General features: G+C 48.5%; 1 protein-coding gene across 1 annotated transcript in view; it reads left to right on the top strand.

Annotated features, from left to right (window-relative positions):
- Positions 1-20,333, top strand: part of lrp6 (low density lipoprotein receptor-related protein 6) — a gene marked incomplete at its 5' end in the record, with an annotated part of 108,083 nt that overhangs the window by 35,622 nt on the left and 52,128 nt on the right. The window contains 4 exon segments of the mRNA XM_045214546.1: positions 3,225-3,409; positions 8,794-9,120; positions 10,670-10,872; positions 12,036-12,247. Of these exon segments, the coding sequence (XP_045070481.1) occupies positions 3,225-3,409; positions 8,794-9,120; positions 10,670-10,872; positions 12,036-12,247 (927 nt within the window).

Below are 20,333 nucleotides of genomic sequence, written 5' to 3'. Positions count from 1 at the left end.
TGGGTTCGATCCCCGGGACCACCCATACACGAAAAAATGTATGCACGCATGACTGTAAGTCGCTTTGGATAAAAGCGTCTGCTAAATGGCTTATTATTATTATTATTATTATTAGATTGGTGAGGATTTTGTAAATTTAATCCATTTTAGAATAAGGCTGTAACGTAACAAGATGTGGAAAAAGTCAAAGGGTCTGAATACTTTCCGAAGGCACTGTATTCACACATACACACACACACACAAAGAGAGACTCTGCTCTCAGCCCAGAAAGACCCAGCTTCAACAATGTCTGAATCTCAAACCTTGAACACTTGGCCCCTAAGCCGTTAATCAAGTTCGTTTCACTGCTTCATTAAAACTTGTTCATTGTGATAAAATAATTTCACTACGCTAGCTAGCAAGCTAACTAGCTAGCTTATTGACGGAACATTTAATTTATTGTTGCTCTAGCTGGTTAGTTTCTCTCTCATTTTATGTAAAGTGGCTTGCTCAGGCTTACAGCTAGCTAGCATGCTAATGTAATGAGAATATGAGGAGACTGGCTCAGGCTTACAGCTAGCTAGCAAGCTAATGTAATGAGAATATGGGGCGGCAGGTAGCTTAGTGGGTAAGAGCGTTGTGCCAGTAACCGAAAGGTCGCTAGTTCTAATCCCCGAGCCGACTAGGTGAAAAATCTGTCGCTGTGCCCTTAAGCAAGGCACTTAACCCTAATTGCTCCTGTAAGTCGCTCTGGATAAGAGCGTCTGCTAAATGACTAAAATGTAAATGTAAATGTAATATGAGGAGACTGGCTCAGGTTTACAGCTAGCTAGCAAGCTAATGTAATAAGAATATGAGGACACTGGCTCAGGCTTACAGCTAGCTAGCAAGCTAATGTAATGAGAATATGAGGAGACTGGCTCAGGCTTACAGCTAGCTAGCAAGCTAATGTAATGAGAATATGAGGAGACTGGCTCAGGCTTACAGCTAGCTAGCAAGCTAATGTAATGAGAATATGAGGAGACTGGCTCAGGTTTACAGCTAGCTAGCAAGCTAATGTAATGAGAATATGAGGAGACTGGCTCAGGTTTACAGCTAGCTAGCAAGCTAAAGTAATGATAATATGAGGAGACTGGCTCAGGCTTACAGCTAGCTAGCAAGCTAATGTAATGAGAATATGAGGACACTGGCTCAGGCTTACAGCTAGCTAGCAAGCTAATGTAATGAGAATATGAGGAGACTGGCTCAGGCTTACAGCTAGCAAGCTAATGTAATGAGAATATGAGGAGACTGGCTCAGGTTTACAGCTAGCTAGCAAGCTAAAGTAATGATAATATGAGGAGACTGGCTCAGGCTTACAGCTAGCTAGCAAGCTAATGTAATAAGACTATGAGGAGACTGGCTCAGGCTTACAGCTAGCTAGCAAGCTAATGTAATGAGAATATGAGGAGACTGGCTCAGGCTTACAGCTAGCTAGCAAGCTAATGTAATGAGAATATGAGGAGACTGGCTCAGGCTTACAGCTAGCTAGCAAGCTAATGTAATAAGAATATGAGGAGACTGGCTCAGGCTTACAGCTAGCTAGCAAGCTAATGTAATGAGAATATGAGGAGACTGGCTCAGGCTTACAGCTAGCTAGCAAGCTAATGTAATGAGAATATGAGGAGACTGGCTCAGGTTTACAGCTAGCTAGCAAGCTAATGTAATGAGAATATGAGGAGACTGGCTCAGGTTTACAGCTAGCTAGCAAGCTAAAGTAATGATAATATGAGGAGACTGGCTCAGGCTTACAGCTAGCTAGCAAGCTAATGTAATGAGAATATGAGGACACTGGCTCAGGCTTACAGCTAGCTAGCAAGCTAATGTAATGAGAATATGAGGAGACTGGCTCAGGCTTACAGCTAGCTAGCAAGCTAATGTAATGAGAATATGAGGAGACTGGCTCAGGTTTACAGCTAGCTAGCAAGCTAATGTAATGAGAATATGAGGAGACTGGCTCAGGCTTACAGCTAGCTAGCAAGCTAATGTAATGAGAATATGAGGAGACTGGCTCAGGTTTACAGCTAGCTAGCAAGCTAAAGTAATGATAATATGAGGAGACTGGCTCAGGCTTACAGCTAGCTAGCAAGCTAATGTAATAAGAATATGAGGAGACTGGCTCAGGCTTACAGCTAGCTAGCAAGCTAATGTAATGAGAATATGAGGAGACTGGCTCAGGCTTACAGCTAGCTAGCAAGCTAATGTAATGAGAATATGAGGAGACTGGCTCAGGCTTACAGCTAGCTAGCAAGCTAATGTAATAAGAATATGAGGAGACTGGCTCAGGCTTACAGCTAGCTAGCAAGCTAATGTAATGAGAATATGAGGAGACTGGCTCAGGCTTACAGCTAGCTAGCAAGCTAATGTAATGAGAATATGAGGAGACTGGCTCAGGCTTACAGCTAGCTAGCAAGCTAATGTAATGAGAATATGAGGAGACTGGCTCAGGCTTACAGCTAGCTAGCAAGCTAATGTAATGAGAATATGAGGAGACTGGCTCAGGCTTACAGCTAGCTAGCAAGCTAATGTAATGAGAATATGAGGAGACTGGCTCAGGCTTACAGCTAGCTAGCAAGCTAATGTAATGAGAATATGAGGAGACTGGCTCAGGCTTACAGCTAGCTAGCAAGCTAATGTAATAAGAATATGAGGAGACTGGCTCAGGCTTACAGCTAGCTAGCAAGCTAATGTAATGAGAATATGAGGAGACTGGCTCAGGCTTACAGCTAGCTAGCAAGCTAATGTAATGAGAATATGAGGAGACTGGCTCAGGCTTACAGCTAGCTAGCAAGCTAATGATAAACAAGTTTTCGTGTACATTATGAAATGTCAGAAATACAGCTCCTTTACTGCTTCTAAACTCCTTAGCTGGATGTCAAATTGCGCGACTAAGACCTCCTCTGCAAAACTCCCAAATGAATTACAGATTTCTTGATTTATGTTTAGTTATTTTGACCATATGTTTGAGGGCGAAGAATATGCGACTGTATTGTTGCTAGGTAACGCTCTAGGATTCATGGGAAGAATCCTATGCCAAGGGGACCAAGTTGGCATAGGATGCCCTCTCGATAGAGGCTTCTGACCGGGGCAGTGGAGCCCTCGATTACTTGATAACTGTCTTCTATTTGAGATTCAGCCCTAATCTGTTTCTGTTTTATCCCTCTGTTCTAATAAATCTAATAATAACGTTTTGTGTTTGTTTCTAGCTTCATGTACTGGACAGAGTGGGGTGGGAAGCCCAAGATTGACCGGTCAGCGATGGACGGGACAGGTCGGATCACTCTGGTACCCAATGTGGGCCGAGCTAACGGGCTGACCATCGACTACGCTGAGAGGCGCCTCTACTGGACAGACCTGGACACTACACTCATAGAGTCATCCAACATGCTGGGTGAGTTATCACACACGCATACACACACAACATACATGCATACATACATACATACATACATACATACATACACAACATACATACATACATACATACATACATACACACACACACACACACACACACACACACACACACACACATACATACATACATACATACATACACACAACATACACAACATACATACATACATACATACATACATACATACATACATACATACATACATACATACATACATACATACATACAGTACTAGTCAATAGTTTTAGAACACCTACTCATTCAAGGGTTTTTCTTTAGTTTTACTATTTTCTACATTGTAGAATAATAGTGAAGACATCAAAACTATGAAATAACACATATGGAATCAGGTAGTAACCAAAAAAGTGTTAAACAAATCAAAATATATTTTATATTTGAGATTCTTCAAATAGCCACCCTTTGCCTTGATGACAGCTTTGCACACTCTTGGCATTCTCTCAGCCAGCTTCACCTGGAATGGTTTTCCAACAGTCTTGAAGGAGTTCCCACATATGCTGAGCACTTGTTGGCTGCTTTTCCTTCTCTCTGCGGTACGACCCATCCCAAACCATCTCAATTGGGTTGAGGTCGAGGGATTGTGGAGGCCTGGTCATCTGATGCAGTACTCCATCACTCTCCTTCTTGATCAAATGATAGTCCCACTAAGCCCAAACCAGATGTGATGGCGTATCGCTGCAGAATGCTGTGGTAGCCATGCTGGTTAAGTGTGCCTTTAATTCTACATCAATCACTGACAGTGTCACCAGCAAAGCACCCCACACCATAACACCTCCTCCTCCATGCTTTACGGTGGGAACTACACATGCGGAGATCATCCGTTCACCCACACCGCGTCTCACAAAAATCTCAAATTTGGACTCCATACCAAAGGACAAATTTCCACCGGTCTAATGTCCATTGCTCGTGTTTCTTGGCCCAACCTAGTCTCTTCTTCTTATTGGTGTCCTTTAGTAGTGGTTTATTTGCAGCAATTCGACCATGAAGGCCTGATTCACACAGTCTCCTCTGAACAGTTGATGTTGAGATGTGTCTGTGACTTGAACACTGTGAAGCATTTATTTGGGCTGCAATTTCTGAGGCTGGTAACTCTAATGAACTTATCCTCTGCAGCAGAGGTAACTCTGGGTCTTCCATTCCTGTGGCGGTCCTCATGAGAGCCAGTTTCATCATAGCGCTTGATGGTTTTTGCGACTGCACTTGAAGAAACTTTCGAAGTTCTTGACATATTCCGTATTGACTGACCTTCATGTCTTAAAGTAATGATGGACTGTCGTTTCTCTTTGCTTATTTGAGCTGTTCTTACCATAATATGGACTTGGTCTTTTACCAAATAGGGCGATCTTCTGTACACCCCCCTACCTTGTCACAACACAACTGATTGGCTCAAACGCATTAAGAAGGAAAGAAATTCCACAAATTAACTTTTAACAAGGCGCACCTGTTAATTAAAACGCATTCCATGTGACTACCTCATGAAGCTGGTTGAGAGAATGCCAAGAGTGTGCAAAGCTGTCATCAAGGCAAAGGGTGGCTATTTGAAGAATCTCAAATATAACACTTTTTTGGCTACTACATGATTCCATATGTGTTATTTCATAGTTTTGATGTCTTCACTATTATTCTACAATGTAGAAAATAGTAAAAAATAAAGAAAAACCCTTGAATGAGTAGGTGTGTCCAAACTGTTGACTGGTACTGTACATACAGTTAAAGTCGGAAGTTTACATACACCTTAGCCAAATACATTTAAACTCAGTTTTTCACAATTCCTGACATTTAATCCTAGTAAAGATTCCCTGTCTTAGGTCAGTTAGGATCACCACTTTATTTTAAGAATGTGAAATGTCAGAATAATAGTAGAGAGAATGATATATTTCAGCTTTTATTTCTTTCATCACATTCCCAGTGGGTCAGAAGTTTACATACACTCAATTAGTATTTGGTAGCATTGCCTTTAAAATTGTTTAACTTGGGTCAAACGTTTCGGGTAGCCTTCCACAAGCTTCCCACAATAAGTTGGGTGAATTTTGGCCCATTCCTCCTGACAGAGCTGGTGTAACTGAGTCAGGTTTGTAGGCCTCCTTGCTCGCACACGCTTTTTCAGTTCTGCCCACATATTTTCTATAGGATTGAGGTCAGGGCTTTGTGATGGCCACTCCAATACCTCGACTTTGTTGTCCTTAAGCCATTTTGCCACAACTTTGGAAGTATGCTTGGGGTCATTGTCCATTTGGAAGACCCATTTGCGACCAAGCTTTAACCTCCTGACTGATGTCTTGAGATGTTGCTTCAATATATCCACATCATTTTCCTTCCTCATGATGCCATCTATTTTGTGAAGTGCACCAGTCCCTCCTGCAGCAAAGCACCCCCACAGCATGATGCTGCCACCCCCGTTCTTCACAGTTGGGATGGTGTTCTTCGGCTTGCAAGGCCCCCCTTTTTCCTCCAAACATAACGATGGTCATTATGGCCAAACAGTTCTATTTTTGTTTTATCAGACCAGAGGACATTTTTCCAAAAAGTACAATCTTTGTCACCATGTGCAGTTGCAAACCGTAGTCTGGCTTTTTTATGGCGGTTTTGGAGCAGTGGCTTCTTCCTTGCTAAGCGGCCTTTCAGGTTATGTTGATATAGGACTCGTTTACTGTGGATATAGATACTTTTGTACCTGTTTCCTCCAGCATCTTCACCAGGTCCTTTGCTGCTGTTCCCCCAACAGAAAGCATTGGAGTCATGTTGAGTGTAGTCTGTCTATGTCGATTTCTTCCACTCTGTGGGCGTGTTAGTGGCGTGTTAGTGGCGTGTTAGTGGCGTGTTAGTGGCTTGTGAGTGTGTGTGCTCGCTTGCTTGCTCTCTCTCGCTCGACTAACGGTTCCCTCCTCTATCAGGTCAGGAGCTGACGACCTCCCCCACCCCTTCACCCCTCTCTCTTCCACTAGACTAACGGTTCCCTCCTCTATCAGGTCAGGAGCTGACGACCTCCCCCACCCCTTCACCCCTCACTCTTCCACTAGACTAACGGTTCCCCCCTCCTCTATCAGGTCAGGAGCTGACGACCTCCCCCACCCCTTCACCCCTCTCTCTTCCACTAGACTAACGGTTCCCTCCTCCTCTATCAGGTCAGGAGCTGACGACCTCCCCCCACCCCTTCACCCCTCTCTCTTCCACTAGACTAACGGTTCCCCCCTCCTCTATCAGGTCAGGAGCTGACGACCTCCCCCACCCCTTCACCCCTCTCTCTTCCACTAGACTAACGGTTCCCTCCTCCTCTATCAGGTCAGGAGCTGACGACCTCCCCCCACCCCTTCACCCCTCTCTCTTCCACTAGACTAACGGTTCCCTCCTCTATCAGGTCAGGAGCTGACGACCTCCCCCCACCCCTTCACCCCTCTCTCTTCCACTAGACTAACGGTTCCCTCCTCCTCTATCAGGTCAGGAGCTGACGACCTCCCCCCACCCCTTCACCCCTCTCTCTTCCACTAGACTAACGGTTCCCTCCTCTATCAGGTCAGGAGCTGACGACCTCCCCCCACCCCTTCACCCCTCTCTCTTCCACTAGACTAACGGTTCCCTCCTCCTCTATCAGGTCAGGAGCTGACGACCTCCCCCACCCCTTCACCCCTCTCTCTTCCACTAGACCAGGGTTCTTCAATCCTGGTCCTGGAGGGCCGAAACACTTCTGTTTTTTTATTTCTACCTGGTAGTTAATTGCACTCACCTGGTTTTCCCAGGTCTGAATTAGCCCCTGATTAGAAGGAGAGGATGAAAAACAGAGGTGTTTCGGCCCTCCAGGACCAGGATTGAAGAACCCTGCACTAGACTAACGGTTCCCTCCTCCTCTATCAGGTCAGGAGCTGACGACCTCCCCCCACCCCTTCACCCCTCTCTCTTCCACTAGACTAACGGTTCCCCCCTCCTCTATCAGGTCAGGAGCTGACGACCTCCCCCACCCCTTCACCCCTCTCTCTTCCACTAGACTAACGGTTCCCCCCCTCCTCTATCAGGTCAGGAGCTGACGACCTCCCCCCACCCCTTCACCCCTCTCTCTTCCACTAGACTAACGGTTCCCCCCTCCTCTATCAGGTCAGGAGCTGACGACCTCCCCCCACCCCTTCACCCCTCTCTCTTCCACTAGACTAACGGTTCCCTCCTCCTCTATCAGGTCAGGAGCTGACGACCTCCCCCACCCCTTCACCCCTCTCTCTTCCACTAGACTAACGGTTCCCCCCTCCTCTATCAGGTCAGGAGCTGACGACCTCCCCCACCCCTTCACCCCTCTCTCTTCCACTAGACTAACGGTTCCCTCCTCCTCTATCAGGTCAGGAGCTGACGACCTCCCCCACCCCTTCACCCCTCTCTCTTCCACTAGACTAACGGTTCCCTCCTCCTCTATCAGGTCAGGAGCTGACGACCTCCCCCCACCCCTTCACCCCTCTCTCTTCCACTAGACTAACGGTTCCCTCCTCCTCTATCAGGTCAGGAGCTGACGACCTCCCCCACCCCTTCACCCCTCTCTCTTCCACTAGACTAACGGTTCCCTCCTCCTCTATCAGGTCAGGAGCTGACGACCTCCCCCACCCCTTCACCCCTCTCTCTTCCACTAGACTAACGGTTCCCCTCCTCCTCTATCAGGTCAGGAGCTGACGACCTCCCCCCACCCCTTCACCCCTCTCTCTTCCACTAGACTAACGGTTCCCTCCTCCTCTATCAGGTCAGGAGCTGACGACCTCCCCCACCCCTTCACCCCCTCTCTCTTCCACTAGACTAACGGTTCCCTCCTCCTCTATCAGGTCAGGAGCTGACGACCTCCCCCCACCCCTTCACCCCTCTCTCTTCCACTAGACTAACGGTTCCCTCCTCCTCTATCAGGTCAGGAGCTGACGACCTCCCCCACCCCTTCACCCCTCTCTCTTCCACTAGACTAACGGTTCCCCCCTCCTCTATCAGGTCAGGAGCTGACGACCTCCCCCCACCCCTTCACCCCTCTCTCTTCCACTAGACTAACGGTTCCCTCCTCTATCAGGTCAGGAGCTGACGACCTCCCCCACCCCTTCACCTCTCTCTCTTCCACTAGACTAACGGTTCCCTCCTCCTCTATCAGGTCAGGAGCTGACGACCTCCCCCACCCCTTCACCCCTCTCTCTTCCACTAGACTAACGGTTCCCTCCTCTATCAGGTCAGGAGCTGACGACCTCCCCCCACCCCTTCACCCCTCTCTCTTCCACTAGACTAACGGTTCCCTCCTCCTCTATCAGGTCAGGAGCTGACGACCTCCCCCACCCCTTCACCCCTCTCTCTTCCACTAGACTAACGGTTCCCCCCTCCTCTATCAGGTCAGGAGCGTGAGGTTATAGCTGACGACCTCCCCCACCCCTTCGGTCTGACCCAGTACCAGGACTACATCTATTGGACGGACTGGTCTCAGCGCAGCATCGAACGGGCCAATAAGACGTCGGGACAGAACCGCACAGTCATCCAGGGTCACCTAGACTATGTGATGGACATCTTGGTCTTCCACTCGTCACGCCAGGGGGGCTGGAACGCCTGCGCCTCCACCAATGGGCAATGCTCACACCTCTGTCTGGCTGTACCAATCAGCAGCTTCGTCTGCGGATGCCCCGCCCACTTCTCCCTCAACTACGACAACAAGACCTGCAGTGGTAAGAGAGACGCAGACACACACACACACTATACACACACTATACACACACACACACTATGCACCCACACACTATATACACATTATGCACACACACACTATACACCCCCACTCTCTCTCTTTCCTCCTGTGTCTCTCTTTCCTCCTGTCTCTCTTTCCTCCTGTCTCTCTTTCCTCCTGTCTCTCTTTCCTCCTGTCTCTCTTTCCTCCTGTCTCTCTTTCCTCCTGTCTCTCTTTCCTCCTGTCTCCTTCCTCCTGTCTCCTTCCTCCTGTCTCCTTCCTCCTGTCTCCTTCCTCCTGTCTCCTTCCTCCTGTCTCCTTCCTCCTGTCTCCTTCCTCCTGTCTCCTTTCTCCTGTCTCCTTCCTCCTGTCTCCTTCCTCCTGTCTCTCTTTCCTCCTCCTGTCTCTCTTTCCTCCTCTGTCTCTCTTTCCTCCTCTGTCTCTCTTTCCTCCTCTGTCTCTTTCCTCCTGTCTCTCTTTCCTCCTGTCTCTCTTTCCTCCTGTCTCTCTTTCCTCCTGTCTCTCTTTCCTCCTGTCTCTTTCCTCCTGTCTCTCTTTCCTCCTGTCTCTTTCCTCCTGTCTCTTTCCTCCTGTCTCTTTCCTCCTCCTGTCTCTCTTTCCTCCTCCTGTCTCTCTTTCCTCCTCCTGTCTCTCTTTCCTCCTGTCTCTCTTTCCTCCTGTCTCTCTTTCCTCCTGTCTCCTTTCTCCTGTCTCCTTCCTCCTGTCTCCTTCCTCCTGTCTCCTTCCTCCTGTCTCCTTTCTCCTGTCTCCTTCCTCCTGTCTCCTTCCTCCTGTCTCTCTTTCCTCCTCCTGTCTCTCTTTCCTCCTCTGTCTCTCTTTCCTCCTGTCTCTTTCCTCCTGTCTCTTTCCTCCTGTCTCTTTCCTCCTGTCTCTCTTTCCTCCTGTCTCTTTCCTCCTGTCTCTCTTTCCTCCTCCTGTCTCTCTTTCCTCCTCTGTCTCTCTTTCCTCCTGTCTCTTTCCTCCTGTCTCTTTCCTCCTGTCTCTTTCCTCCTGTCTCTTTCCTCCTGTCTCTCTTTCCTCCTGTCTCTTTCCTCCTGTCTCTTTCCTCCTGTCTCTTTCCTCCTGTCTCTTTCCTCCTGTCTCTTTCCTCCTGTCTCTTTCCTCCTGTCTCTTTCCTCCTGTCTCTTTCCTCCTGTCTCTCTTTCCTCCTCCTGTCTCTTTCCTCCTGTCTCTCTTTCCTCCTGTCTCTCTTTCCTCCTGTCTTTTTCCTCCTGTCTCTCTTTCCTCCTGTCTCTTTCCTCCTGTCTCTTTCCTCCTGTCTCTTTCCTCCTGTCTCTTTCCTCCTGTCTCTTTCCTCCTGTCTCTTTCCTCCTGTCTCTCTTTCCTCCTGTCTCTCTTTCCTCCTGTCTCTCTTTCCTCCTGTCTTTTTCCTCCTGTCTCTCTTTCCTCCTGTCTCTTTCCTCCTGTCTCTTTCCTCCTCTCTCTCCATCCCCCTCTCTTCGTATCTTTCTCTTTTCTCTTTCTTTCTCTCCATTCATTTCTCATCCAAATGAATTGTTGTAATGGTCTCTCCCCCTGTCCTCCTCCAGCCCCTACGTCCTTCCTCCTGTTCAGCCAGAAGTCAGCCATTAACCGGATGGTGATGGATGAGCATCAGTCTCCTGACATCATCCTTCCCATCCACAGTCTGAGGAACGTCAGGGCTATAGACTACGACCCCCTGGATAAACAGCTGTACTGGATTGACTCCAAACAGAACGCTATCCGCAGAGCCCAGGAGGACGGGAACATGGTACGGTTTTAAGCAAGTGCTGGAGATCAAAGAATGTGTTCAGGTGATCTGATCAAGACCCTGCCTCAATAAACCACATTGGGGCATTAGATCAGTGTGTCAAAGTTTATTCTACTTATTGTTTACCAGGTAAACACATCCTACCGCTAGCAGGGGTTTACCAGGTAAACACATCCTACCGCTAGCAGGGGTTTACCAGGTAAACACATCCTACCGCTAGCAGGGGTTTACCAGGTAAACACATCCTACCGCTAGCAGGGGTTTACCAGGTAAACACATCCTACTGCTAGCAGGGGTTTACCAGGTAAACACATCCTACCGCTAACAGGGGTTTACCAGGTAAACACATCCTACCGCTAGCAGGGGTTTACCAGGTAAACACATCCTACTGCTAACAGGGGTTTACCAGGTAAACACATCCTACCGCTAGCAGGGGTTTACCAGGTAAACACATCCTACCGCTAGCAGGGGTTTACCAGGTAAACACATCCTACCGCTTAGCAGGGGGTTTACCAGGTAAACACATCCTACCGCTAGCAGGGGTTTACCAGGTAAACACATCCTACCGCTAGCAGGGGTTTACCAGGTAAACACATCCTACCGCTAGCAGGGGTTTACCAGGTAAACACATCCTACCGCTAGCAGGGGTTTACCAGGTAAACACATCCTACCGCTAACAGGGGTTTACCAGGTAAACACATCCTACCGCTAGCAGGGGTTTACCAGGTAAACACATCCTACCGCTAGCAGGGGTTTACCAGGTAAACACATCCTACCGCTAACAGGGGTTTACCAGGTAAACACATCCTACCGCTAGCAGGGGTTTACCAGGTAAACACATCCTACCGCTAGCAGGGGTTTACCAGGTAAACACATCCTACCGCTAACAGGGGTTTACCAGGTAAACACATCCTACCGCTAGCAGGGGTTTACCAGGTAAACACATCCTACCGCTAACAGGGGTTTACCAGGTAAACACATCCTACCGCTAGCAGGGGTTTACCAGGTAAACACATCCTACCGCTAACAGGGGTTTACCAGGTAAACACATCCTACCGCTAGCAGGGGTTTACCAGGTAAACACATCCTACCGCTAGCAGGGGTTTCCTCCTATCCTATCAGAGTATAATTTGACTGACGGCCTGTTCCTCCTATCCTATCAGAGTATGACGGTGGTGTCGAGCCCAGTGGGCAGTCCTAACCTGGGCCTCCAGCCGTTTGACCTGAGCATCGACATCTACAGCCGCTTCATCTACTGGACCAGTGAGGTCACTAATGTTATTAACGTGACGAGGACTGACGGCAGCCGGGTGGGAGTGGTGCTGAGAGGAGAACACGACAAACCGAGAGCCATCGTGGTCAACCCTGAGCGAGGGTTAGTACTTGAAGAAACCCTGTGTGTGTTGTCTGTATTCCAAATGTCCACACAGTTGATTTGAGGGGTCACAGACAGACAGATTCCAGTCCCTTGTTGCCTCATCGCGTTTTAACCCTTTGGCCTATATGTTGGGGATAAATCCAAATGTTTCTTCCAGAAGAAATAGGAAAAGCATAATAGCCATGGTAGAAATGAAAGGGAACAGTTTGGAGATTATTGGTCAATGATCAGACCAAAAGTGAGGACACAACAGTTCACCTGACACTAGACTGAATCCAAACACTACCCTGGTGATTTGATGTGCGTTTTACATTCACTGTAGTTTTTGCCGCATTTGTTAATAACAAAATCTGAAAATACTCTGGATACATTCAGTACAATTTTATAGGACAATTCCTGGAAAATGTGGGGTAGGTGCAACATATGACAAAACAATGCCAAGGGTTTGAGTGAGAGGAGTAACCGGTGTCTCCAAGTGGCCTCACACCTCTCCAAAGTGGGCACAGTTTCAATGCACTTTCATGACTCAACGAAGAGTCCTGGACTATAATAAGGTGCTGTTTGAGCTGGACTAACCGGTGTCTCCAAGTGGCCTCACACCTCTCCAACGAAGAGTCCTGGTCTATAATAAGGTGCTGTTTGAGCTGGACTAACTGGTGTCTCCAAGTGGCCTCACACCTCTCCAACGAAGAGTCCTGGACTATAATAAGGTGCTGTTTGAGCTGGACTAACTGGTGTCTCCAAGTGGCCTCACACCTCTCCAACGAAGAGTCCTGGACTATAATAAGGTGCTGTTTGAGCTGGACTAATTGGTGTCTCCAAGTGGCCTCACACCTCTCCAACGAAGAGTCCTGGACTATAATAAGGTGCTGTTTGAGCTGGACTAACTGGTGTCTCCAAGTGGCCTCACACCTCTCCAACGAAGAGTCCTGGACTATAATAAGGTGCTGTTTGAGCTGGACTAACCGGTGTCTCCAAGTGGCCTCACACCTCTCCAACGAAGAGTCCTGGTCTATAATAAGGTGCTGTTTGAGCTCTCCTGGCAGGGCTGCTGAGGAACTAGAGCAGGGAACAAAACCCTGCACCCCCCGCCATCACACAATGTTGTTTACGCAATACAACAACGCTCCATTATAAATCGCAATCTGGGTCAGGTGGGGCGTCATTTGGAAAAGCTTGTTCTATTGCCAACGTGACTAGCTCAGTTCTAAAAATACGATCTTAGTGTTAGGCTTTCACAATGCAGTTCAGGGAAACTTTCAATGTGAAGTGGATGTTTTGGACTCGTGGGTGTTTTGGCTCGCTTGTGTGACATCAGAACAGTGTTTAGTACAATCCTCAATGTCTCATCTTTCAAAATACACAGCCCTCTTCATTTACAGCGTTTCCCTCAATCAGACAACACAACATTTAGCAAAAGTTGCCCAGTTAGCGGGAGGGATGGTGGCAACTTGGTGTCGTGAGGTGTTCAAGGTCAGAATGGCTGTCAGTCCAAACCCATACAGCTCTGACCTCTGACCTCAGCGTGTTACCGTACAGCCACTGAGCTCTGACGTCATGTATAGCGTGTTACTGTACAGCCACTGAGCTCTGACGTCATGTATAGCATGTTACTGTCCAGCCACTGAGCTCTGACGTCATGTATAGCGTGTTACTGTCCAGCCACTGAGCTCTGACGTCATGTATAGCGTGTTACTGTCCAGCCACTGAGCTCTGACGTCATGTATAGCATGTTACTGTCCAGCCACTGAGCTCTGACGTCATGTATAGCGTGTTACTGTCCAGCCCCTGAGCTCTGACGTCATGTATAGCGTGTTACTGTCCAGCCACTGAGCTCTGACGTCATGTATAGCGTGTTACCGTACAGCCACTGAGCTCTGACGTCATGTATAGCGTGTTACTGTACAGCCACTGAGCTCTGACGTCATGTATAGCGTGTTACTGTCCAGCCACTGAGCTCTGACGTCATGTATAGCGTGTTACTGTCCAGCCACTGAGCTCTGACGTCATGTATAGCGTGTTACTGTCCAGAGCCAGAGCTCTGACGTCATGTATAGCGTGTTACTGTCCAGAACCAGAGCTCTGACGTCATGTATAGCGTGTTACTGTCCAGAACCAGAGCTCTGACGTCATGTATAGCATGTTACTGTCCAGCCACTGAGCTCTGACGTCATGTATAGCGTCTTACTGTCCAGCCACTGAGCTCTGACGTCATGTATAGCGTGTTACTGTCCAGCCACTGAGCTCTGACGTCATGTATAGCGTGTTACTGTCCAGCCACTGAGCTCTGACGTCATGTATAGCATGTTACTGTCCAGCCACTGAGCTCTGACGTCATGTATAGCGTGTTACCGTACAGCCACTGAGCTCTGACGTCATGTATAGCGTGTTACTGTCCAGCCACTGAGCTCTGACGTCATGTATAGCGTGTTACTGTCCAGAACCAGAGCTCTGACGTCATGTATAGCGTGTTACTGTCCAGCCACTGAGCTCTGACGTCATGTATAGCGTGTTACTGTCCAGCCACTGAGCTCTGACGTCATGTATAGCATGTTACTGTCCAGCCACTGAGCTCTGACGTCATGTATAGCGTGTTACTGTCCAGCCACTGAGCTCTGACGTCATGTATAGCGTGTTACTGTCCAGCCACTGAGCTCTGACGTCATGTATAGCGTGTTACTGTCCAGCCACTGAGCTCTGACGTCATGTATAGCGTGTTACTGTCCAGCCACTGAGCTCTGACGTCATGTATAGCGTGTTACTGTCCAGCCACTGAGCTCTGACGTCATGTATAGCGTGTTACTGTCCAGCCCCTGAGCTCTGACGTCATGTATAGCATGTTAATGTCCAGCCACTGAGCTCTGACGTCATGTATAGCGTGTTACTGTCCAGCCCCTGAGCTCTGACGTCATGTATAGCGTGTTACTGTCCAGCCACTGAGCTCTGACGTCATGTATAGCGTGTTACTGTCCAGCCACTGAGCTCTGACGTCACGTATAGCGTGTTACCGTACAGAGCCAGAGCTCTGACGTCATGTATAGCGTGTTACTGTCCAGCCACTGAGCTCTGACGTCATGTATAGCGTGTTACTGTCCAGCCACTGAGCTCTGACGTCATGTATAGCGTGTTAATGTACAGCCACTGAGCTCTGACGTCATGTATAGCGTGTTACTGTCCAGCCACTGAGCTCTGACGTCATGTATAGCGTGTTACTGTCCAGCCACTGAGCTCTGACGTCATGTATAGCATGTTACTGTCCAGCCACTGAGCTCTGACGTCATGTATAGCGTGTTACTGTCCAGCCACTGAGCTCTGACGTCATGTATAGCATGTTACTGTCCAGCCACTGAGCTCTGACGTCATGTATAGCGTGTTACTGTCCAGCCACTGAGCTCTGACGTCATGTATAGCGTGTTACTGTCCAGCCACTGAGCTCTGACGTCATGTATAGTGTGTTACTGTCCAGAACCAGAGCTCTGACGTCATGTATAGCATGTTACTGTCCAGAACCAGAGCTCTGACGTCATGTATAGCGTGTTACTGTCCAGCCACTGAGCTCTGACGTCATGTATAGCGTGTTACCGTACAGAGACAGAGCTCTGACGTCATGTATAGCATGTTACTGTCCAGCCACTGAGCTCTGACGTCATGTATAGCGTGTTACTGTCCAGCCACTGAGCTCTGACGTCATGTATAGCGTGTTACTGTCCAGCCACTGAGCTCTGACGTCATGTATAGCGTGTTACTGTCCAGCCACTGAGCTCTGACGTCATGTATAGCGTGTTACCGTACAGCCACTGAGCTCTGACGTCATGTATAGCGTGTTACTGTCCAGCCACTGAGCTCTGACGTCATGTATAGCGTGTTACTGTACAGCCACTGAGCTCTGACGTCATGTATAGCATGTTACTGTACAGAACCAGAGCTCTGACGTCATGTATAGCGTGTTACTGTCCAGAACCAGAGCTCTGACGTCATGTATAGCATGTTACCGTCCAGAACCAGAGCTCTGACGTCATGTATAGCGTGTTACTGTCCAGCCACTGAGCTCTGACGTCATGTATAGCATGTTACTGTCCAGCCACTGAGCTCTGACGTCATGTATAGCGTGTTACTTTACAGCCACTGAGCTCTGACGTCATGTATAGCGTGTTACCGTACAGCCACTGAGCTCTGACGTCATGTATAGCATGTTACTGTACAGCCACTGAGCTCTGACGTCATGTATAGCGTGTTACTGTCCAGAACCAGAGCTCTGACGTCATGTATAGCGTGTTACTGTCCAGCCACTGACCTCTGACGTCATGTATAGCGTGTTACTGTCCAGAACCAGAGCTCTGACGTCATGTATAGCGTGTTACTGTCCAGCCACTGAGCTCTGACGTCATGTATAGCGTGTTACTGTCCAGAACCAGAGCTCTGACGTCATGTATAGCGTGTTACTGTCCAGCCACTGACCTCTGACGTCATGTATAGCGTGTTACTGTCCAGCCACTGACCTCTGACGTCATGTATAGCGTGTTACTGTCCAGAACCAGAGCTCTGACGTCATGTATAGCGTGTTACTGTCCAGCCACTGAGCTCTGACGTCATGTATAGCGTGTTACTGTCCAGCCACTGACCTCTGACGTCATGTATAGCGTGTTACTGTCCAGAACCAGAGCTCTGACGTCATGTATAGCATGTTACTGTCCAGAACCAGAGCTCTGACGTCATGTATAGCATGTTACTGTCCAGCCACTGAGCTCTGACGTCATGTATAGCGTGTTACCGTACAGAACCAGAGCTCTGACGTCATGTATAGCGTGTTACTGTCCAGAACCAGAGCTCTGACGTCATGTATAGCGTGTTACCGTACAGCCACTGAGCTCTGACGTCATGTATAGCATGTTACTGTCCAGCCACTGAGCTCTGACGTCATGTATAGCGTGTTACTGTACAGCCACTGACCTCTGACGTCATGTATAGCGTGTTACTGTCCAGCCACTGAGCTCTGACGTCATGTATAGCGTGTTACCGTCCAGCCACTGAGCTCTGACGTCATGTATAGCGTGTTACTGTACAGCCACTGAGCTCTGACGTCATGTATAGCATGTTACTGTCCAGCCACTGAGCTCTGACGTCATGTATAGCGTGTTACTGTCCAGCCACTGAGCTCTGACGTCATGTATAGCATGTTACTGTCCAGCCACTGAGCTCTTACGTCATGTATAGCGTGTTACTGTCCAGCCACTGACCTCTGACGTCATGTATAGCGTGTTACCGTACAGAACCACAGCTCTGACGTCATGTATAGCGTGTTACTGTCCAGCCACTGAGCTCTGACGTCATGTATAGCGTGTTACTGTATAGCCACTGAGCTCTGACGTCATGTATAGCATGTTACTGTCCAGCCACTGAGCTCTGACGTCATGTATAGCATGTTACTGTCCAGCCACTGAGCTCTGACGTCATGTATAGCATGTTACTGTCCAGCCACTGAGCTCTGACGTCATGTATAGCATGTTACTGTCCAGCCACTGACCTCTGACGTCATGTATAGCATGTTACTGTACAGAACCAGAGCTCTGACGTCATGTATAGCATGTTACTGTCCAGCCACTGAGCTCTGACGTCATGTATAGCATGTTACTGTCCAGCCACTGAGCTCTGACGTCATGTATAGCGTGTTACTGTCCAGCCACTGAGCTCTGACGTCATGTATAGCGTGTTACTGTCCAGCCACTGAGCTCTGACGTCATGTATAGCATGTTACTGTCCAGCCACTGAGCTCTGACGTCATGTATAGCGTGTTACTGTACAGCCACTGACCTCTGACGTCATGTATAGCATGTTACTGTCCAGCCACTGAGCTCTGACGTCATGTATAGCGTGTTACTGTCCAGCCACTGAGCTCTGACGTCATGTATAGCATGTTACTGTACAGAACCAGAGCTCTGACGTCATGTATAGCGTGTTACTGTCCAGCCACTGAGCTCTGACCTCATGTATAGCGTGTTACTGTCCAGCCACTGAGCTCTGACGTCATGTATAGCGTGTTACTGTACAGAACCAGAGCTCTGACGTCATGTATAGCGTGTTACTGTCCAGCCACTGAGCTCTGACCTCATGTATAGCGTGTTACTGTCCAGCCACTGAGCTCTGACGTCATGTATAGCGTGTTACTGTACAGAACCAGAGCTCTGACGTCATGTATAGCATGTTACTGTCCAGCCACTGAGCTCTGACGTCATGTATAGCGTGTTACTGTCCAGCCACTGAGCTCTGACGTCATGTATAGCATGTTACTGTCCAGCCACTGAGCTCTGACGTCATGTATAGCGTGTTACTGTCCAGCCACTGAGCTCTGACGTCATGTATAGCGTGTTACTGTCCAGCCACTGAGCTCTGACATCATGTATAGCGTGTTACTGTCCAGCCCCTGAGCTCTGACGTCATGTATAGCGTGTTACTGTCCAGCCCACTGAGCTCTGACGTCATGTATAGCATGTTACTGTCCAGCCACTGAGCTCTGACGTCATGTATAGCATGTTACTGTCCAGAACCAGAGCTCTGACGTCATGTATAGCGTGTTACTGTCCAGCCACTGAGCTCTGACGTCATGTATAGCATGTTACTGTCCAGAACCAGAGCTCTGACGTCATGTATAGCATGTTACTGTCCAGAACCAGAGCTCTGACGTCATGTATAGCGTGTTACTGTCCAGCCACTGAGCTCTGACGTCATGTATAGCGTGTTACCGTACAGCCACTGAGCTCTGACGTCATGTATAGCATGTTACTGTCCAGCCACTGAGCTCTGACGTCATGTATAGCATGTTACTGTCCAGAACCAGAGCTCTGACGTCATGTATAGCATGTTACTGTCCAGAACCAGAGCTCTGACGTCATGTATAGCATGTTACTGTCCAGAACCAGAGCTCTGACGTCATGTATAGCGTGTTACTGTCCAGCCACTGAGCTCTGACGTCATGTATAGCATGTTACTGTCCAGAACCAGAGCTCTGACGTCATGTATAGCATGTTACTGTCCAGCCACTGAGCTCTGACGTCATGTATAGCGTGTTACTGTCCAGCCACTGAGCTCTGACGTCATGTATAGCGTGTTACTGTCCAGCCACTGAGCTCTGACGTCATGTATAGCGTGTTACTGTACAGCCACTGAGCTCTGACGTCATGTATAGCGTGTTACCGTACAGCCACTGAGCTCTGACGTCATGTATAGCATGTTACTGTCCAGCCACTGAGCTCTGACGTCATGTATAGCGTGTTACCGTACAGCCACTGAGCTCTGACGTCATGTATAGCGTGTTACTGTACAGCCACTGAGCTCTGACTTCATGTATAGCGTGTTACTGTCCAGCCACTGAGCTCTGACGTCATGTATAGCGTGTTACTGTCCAGCCACTGAGCTCTGACGTCATGTATAGCGTGTTACCGTACAGCCACTGAGCTCTGACGTCATGTATAGCGTGTTACTGTCCAGCCACTGAGCTCTGACGTCATGTATAGCGTGTTACTGTCCAGACCCAGAGCTCTGACGTCATGTATAGCGTGTTACTGTACAGCCGCTGACCTCTGACGTCATGTATAGCGTGTTACCGTACAGCCACTGAGCTCTGACGTCATGTATAGCATGTTACTGTACAGCCGCTGACCTCTGACGTCATGTATAGCGTGTTACTGTCCAGCCACTGAGCTCTGACGTCATGTATAGCATGTTACTGTCCAGCCACTGAGCTCTGACGTCATGTATAGCATGTTACTGTACAGAACCAGAGCTCTGACGTCATGTATAGCATGTTACTGTCCAGCCACTGAGCTCTGACGTCATGTATAGCATGTTACTGTCCAGCCACTGAGCTCTGACGTCATGTATAGCGTGTTACTGTCCAGAACCAGAGCTCTGACGTCATGTATAGCATGTTACCGTACAGCCACTGAGCTCTGACGTCATGTATAGCGTGTTACTGTACAGCCACTGAGCTCTGACGTCATGTATAGCGTGTTACTGTCCAGCCACTGAGCTCTGACGTCATGTATAGCGTCTTACTGTCCAGCCACTGAGCTCTGACGTCATGTAT

Source organism: Coregonus clupeaformis, unplaced genomic scaffold (assembly GCF_020615455.1).
Source record: "Coregonus clupeaformis isolate EN_2021a unplaced genomic scaffold, ASM2061545v1 scaf0276, whole genome shotgun sequence".
Classification (NCBI taxonomy): domain Eukaryota; kingdom Metazoa; phylum Chordata; class Actinopteri; order Salmoniformes; family Salmonidae; genus Coregonus; species Coregonus clupeaformis.
The sequence above is the reverse complement of the archived record's forward strand: the minus strand, read 5'-3'. Positions and strand labels throughout refer to the sequence as shown.